The sequence below is a fragment of the Ostrea edulis genome, chromosome 1, assembly GCF_947568905.1.
Source record: "Ostrea edulis chromosome 1, xbOstEdul1.1, whole genome shotgun sequence".
Taxonomy (NCBI): domain Eukaryota; kingdom Metazoa; phylum Mollusca; class Bivalvia; order Ostreida; family Ostreidae; genus Ostrea; species Ostrea edulis.
This window is the reverse complement of record NC_079164.1, coordinates 55,967,809-55,972,585: the sequence shown is the minus strand read 5'-3', so window position 1 is coordinate 55,972,585 and position 4,777 is coordinate 55,967,809. Positions and strand designations below refer to the sequence as shown.

At 37.1% G+C, this 4,777-nt stretch overlaps 1 protein-coding gene across 1 annotated transcript; it reads left to right on the top strand.

Annotated features, from left to right (window-relative positions):
* Positions 1-1,993: 1,993 nt before the first annotated feature.
* Positions 1,994-4,565, top strand: LOC130047918 (uncharacterized). Its single transcript, XM_056143673.1, has 3 exons — positions 1,994-2,290; positions 3,470-3,553; positions 3,831-4,565. The coding sequence occupies exons 1-3, from the start codon at positions 1,994-1,996 to the stop codon at positions 4,446-4,448; spliced, it is 999 nt and encodes a 332-aa protein (XP_055999648.1). The 3' UTR covers positions 4,449-4,565.
* Positions 4,566-4,777: the final 212 nt, after the last annotated feature.

Genomic DNA, 4,777 nt, shown 5'->3' with positions numbered 1-4,777 from the left:
GTAGACGCCCGGCACGTTACAGATCTATATCGATATCAAACTAAGAGTACTTACGGTAGTGAGACTGGTATCATACATGTATGCATAGCCCCTTTATAAACCTGCAAGGCTCTATAAAACCCCTTTCACTGCATTGAGACTTGAGAGCTGTGTAATAATCTAGTATGTTGTTAGAAAAATCCAGTTATTTCATTCACAAACGAAATAAACATTCTGTCTGCTGCATTTCCGAATAAATTCTCGATGAGATCAACCTTCAAAGGTCTTTAATTCGCTTCAGACTAGGCCTACACTGTGCAAGTAAACAACTCATCATCACCTCACATATTACAAAATTGTGACGTCATTTATATCGACCACCTTGCATTCCGGCATCAGACATTTTTGTAAGGGGGGGGGGGGGGGGGGCAATCGGAACTCCTCGAATGTCTCGCGCACTCAACATAGAGTGTCGAGTGCGCGAGACATTCGAGGAGTTCCGATTGGGGGGGGGGGGGGGGGCAAGGTTTATTTTCTTTAATTTCCGTTAATTTTAAACGTATGATAAAGTTTAGTCATTTTCATAGAAAGATATCTTGAAGCTTCCCAGCTAATCTCTAAAGCTTAACAAAAACAAAACACCAATAAACAACACGTTAAACGTTTATACGAATGGAAATGAAATAAATAGGGGAAAATTATCGCCGCAAAAAATCGGAAGGGGGGGGGGTGGATAATATCCATACTCCATGCAGGTGCCTGTGATCAATTATTCCTGTAAAGCACAAACACTTCACTTCAACTTCACGTGGAAAGGGAAAATTCTGGTTTACAGCCCCTCAACTCCTTTTCTGATTAATTTTTAAGGATAGTCTGATCGGGTACGTTTTATGAAGTAATTTAGAAAAAGAGAAAGTACATTTGATCATAAGCTTACAAGGTAGTACAATTGTTACGTCACATGTGAAGTCACTGTTCACTTCAAAGTGACGTAATATTTTTGCAACAAACAAAAACAAAACGGTTGACTTGTTCAAAATATCGTTTAACTATAAGCTACATGAACTTCTAAGGTAATACACAGTCTGCTAAGACCCCTTTATAATGGAATTTCAAATGTTGTATATGTGCACGTAAACTGCTTTCAAACAAGAAATGAAGGTACGACATGCATATATTCGTAATTGTCATAGTATGAAACAAAGGCCTAAATTACACTAACTGTACAAGCTAGCATTGTACTAAATATTGTATTATTGAGGTTATGTGTTCATAATATTTCATGTTAATCAACGTCACTTGAATTTAATTTTTTCAATTCCGTCATATAAAAATATGCTAATTTGTTGTTGTTGAATGTGGAATTCCACTGTACATTGGTAACTTCAAACTATCTATAGTATGAAAGTTAGAAAGAAAAAAATTACCTGCATCTCAACCGAGATGGACTGGCTACGTCCCGTTGCTCTCATTAAGTCATTACGCAAAAGGTCCGAGATAAATTCAATAGACTCGCGCTTAAATCGAAATCTTGAGGTTATTTGTTTATCGCTGAGGTCTTCCATGCTTTGTCTTTCTCTGTAAACCCGCTCTTTTCTTTCCTCCCACAAGTTGCTAAACAATAAAAAGTCCGCCATTCCTGTTTTAACTGTTAGTTAAATAGTTTAATGTACCTCCCGTACCTCAGTTAAATCTGTCTGTTAAATTAGCAACTTGACGGAGCGTTAACCGTCAGTTAAATTTCGTGCAACCTGTTTAACTTGCCGTTAAATTTAACGGCGCGTTAACTAAATTTTAACGGCCAGTTAACTTTAACTAACGTTCGTGCAACTGGATCCAGAACGACAAAATAACAAAAGTTTATCTCAGAAGTGACAATGCTGCTTGTTACCATTGTAGTCCACTGATAGCATGCATCCATGGCATATCCGAAAGAACAGGAATTAACATTTGTCGATATGACTTTAGTGAGGCACAAAGTGGCAAAGACATATGTGACAGACGCACAGCTCCTATGAAAATTCATGCAAAACGCTTTGGCAATGAAGGGCATGGTATAACCACAGCTGAGGAGTTGAAAATTGCCCTCGAGAGTTACGGTGGCATTCAAGATTCACATGTGTACACGGCTGAAGTCAATTTCGATCATCAGAATGTGAAAAAATGCTCTATTCCTGGCATCAACATGTTTAATAACTTCAGATTTGAAGAAACTGGTATACGAATGTGGCTTGGATATGGTATTGGAGAGGGAAAATTCGTTTCTTATAACAGTTTATCAGCTACCTCTCAAGGAGACACAAATCTTACAGTAAGTTTATATCATGCAAATGATTTAAGATGACATAATCAAGTCCCATTCCAAATGAAGTATACTGGAATCACCTTGTCCCTCAGTTTGTCTGTCTGTCTGTAAACATAATTGGTCCAGAATATCTTTAATACTAATGAGCTGATATATACATCTTATATGAATAATGATGTTGAATGTGCACCTGCTACTTTGATTGAGATTTTTAAAGAAATTTATGGATATTTTTTTCCATTTTGAAGGGGTATTGTCAATGTTCAGAAACCAATGAACAGATTTGATTCACACTTTGTGTATATATTATGTATATAATGAAGTTGTGCACTTGTCATTTTTATTGCTTTTATTGAGATTCTCTAACATTCAAGGAAGTTATTGATATTTTCGTTTCACATGGGTTTTTTTTTAACTTTATGGACGTAGTCATTTTCTTTTAGATTTTGTAGCAATCCGTTCTTTACTACAGAATATAATTATATCATTGTCTTGCATTTACAATTGCTCTCAAGAAAACAGAGATCAGAACATACCTTAAATCAGGAAAAACTTCCTTATTGCAAGTTTTTGAACAGGTATTCATATTATGACACACAAATAAAATAATAGGCAAATGACTTTCAGACAAAGGTTAATCAAAGTCATTTAGTAAAGGTCTAGGTCACACAACATATGCATTATATATATACAAATCCTTGGCTTCCACAGTATTTTTTTTTTCAACCGCCGCGGTGGCCGAGAGGTTAGAACGTTCACCCCGCATGCAGAAGGCCGGGGTTCGAATCCCGACCGCGACAAACCTAAGTCGTTAAAACAGGTAGTGACAGTTCCATCGCCAAACGCTCGGCATCAGGTGTGAATGTCACGGGTCCTCGGAGATGACCTTAAAAACGGATGACCCGTGTCACAGTAGATGTGGCACGCTGAAGAACCCTCACTGCTCAATGGCGGTAAGCGCCGAGCATAGGCCTAAATTTGAAGCCCTTCACCGGTCTTGGTGACGTCTCCATATGAGTGAAAAATTCTCGAGCGAGACGTTAAGCAAGATACAATCAATCAATCCACAGTATTTTAACAGTTATTGATCATTGTGCAAGTCATCCTTCTTATGAAGTAGTTCATTCGATAGAAGCAGTTTGGGGAGCATCCATCAGTTTTATTGTTATTCTTGTGAAATTACAGATTTTGGAGCATCCAATGGTGACAAAAAGGGGTAACACTTGCCAAAGGAAAAGAAAGTTCAAAGAAACTCTCCCAAATCAGGAGGTATGAAGTACATGTACACATAGGATAAATTCATATTACAGCCAAAACCTGTTAAAATACTGAACACTTCTGTTATCTATGCAAGAAATGAAGATATGAAAAAAATTATGATTAGTGATGTGTACATTTTATACACAAGAAAAAAGGTCTTATCTTCATCACTAATATTGAAATTGTTCTTTAGAAACTAGTTACTTGATACCACAAAGCCCGGTGTATACACGTAATGTATCATAAAACAAAAAACAAAATCATTTGATATTTATATTTCATCCAGGAAGCTTCTATACATGTGGTAAATGAAGTGATGGATGTTGAGGATGAAGTCACAGACGTGGTAGATGAATACACATGTGGTGAATGTGGTGTTGCATTTACTTCTCTGAAAGACTATAACATCCATCAAGACATCGGCAACCACAATATGACATCATCTGACCATGTGAAAATTCTGTGGACCAGGAAATGTGTTGGCATCAAAGAGAAAGTCACCAAGCATCCCTCTCTTAGTGAAATAGAAAATGCATGTGCCCAGAGAAGTTTAGTGAAGGGCTGGGCTCTCAAAGGCAAAAGAACCAGTAAACGGTTCAATAAGAAGGTTAAGGACTTTGTTGCTCAGCTCTTCGAAGAAGGAGAAAGGACAGGGCGTAAATATACACCAACAGAGGCTTCAAAGAAATTAAGAACAGCAAGAGATGAGGATGGAAGCAGAACATTTTCACCAGAGGAATGGCTGAGTTCCCAGCAAGTCCAGGGACTGTTTTGTAGATTTGACAAAAAATCAAATTTTGTTGTTGAACCTAAAGAAGAGACTGATGAAGACTTGAATGACATTATTCATGAAATTGCATGTCAAGAAAATGAAGATAAGCTAATACAGTCAATTTGCATGTAGAATATAATAGTCCCAAGTAATGCATCAAACTGCATATTAGTACAGAAATACAAACATCAGTTGATATATACTTTAGATTCCTTATTTTATGCGAGTACTTAATATGGCGAAATTATTCATATATGTGAAATGCGTGCACATGAAATCACGTGTAGTCTGTTGATCAAGAGTTTTTGCATTCATTTTAACAACAGGAAAATAAATGATTGATTGATTGATGTTTACCGCCACACTCAACAATTTTTCAGTTATCTGGTGGCACCCAGTTTTTATTGGTGGAAGAGAGAACCCAGATACAATATACCTAGGAAGAGACCACCGACCTTCCG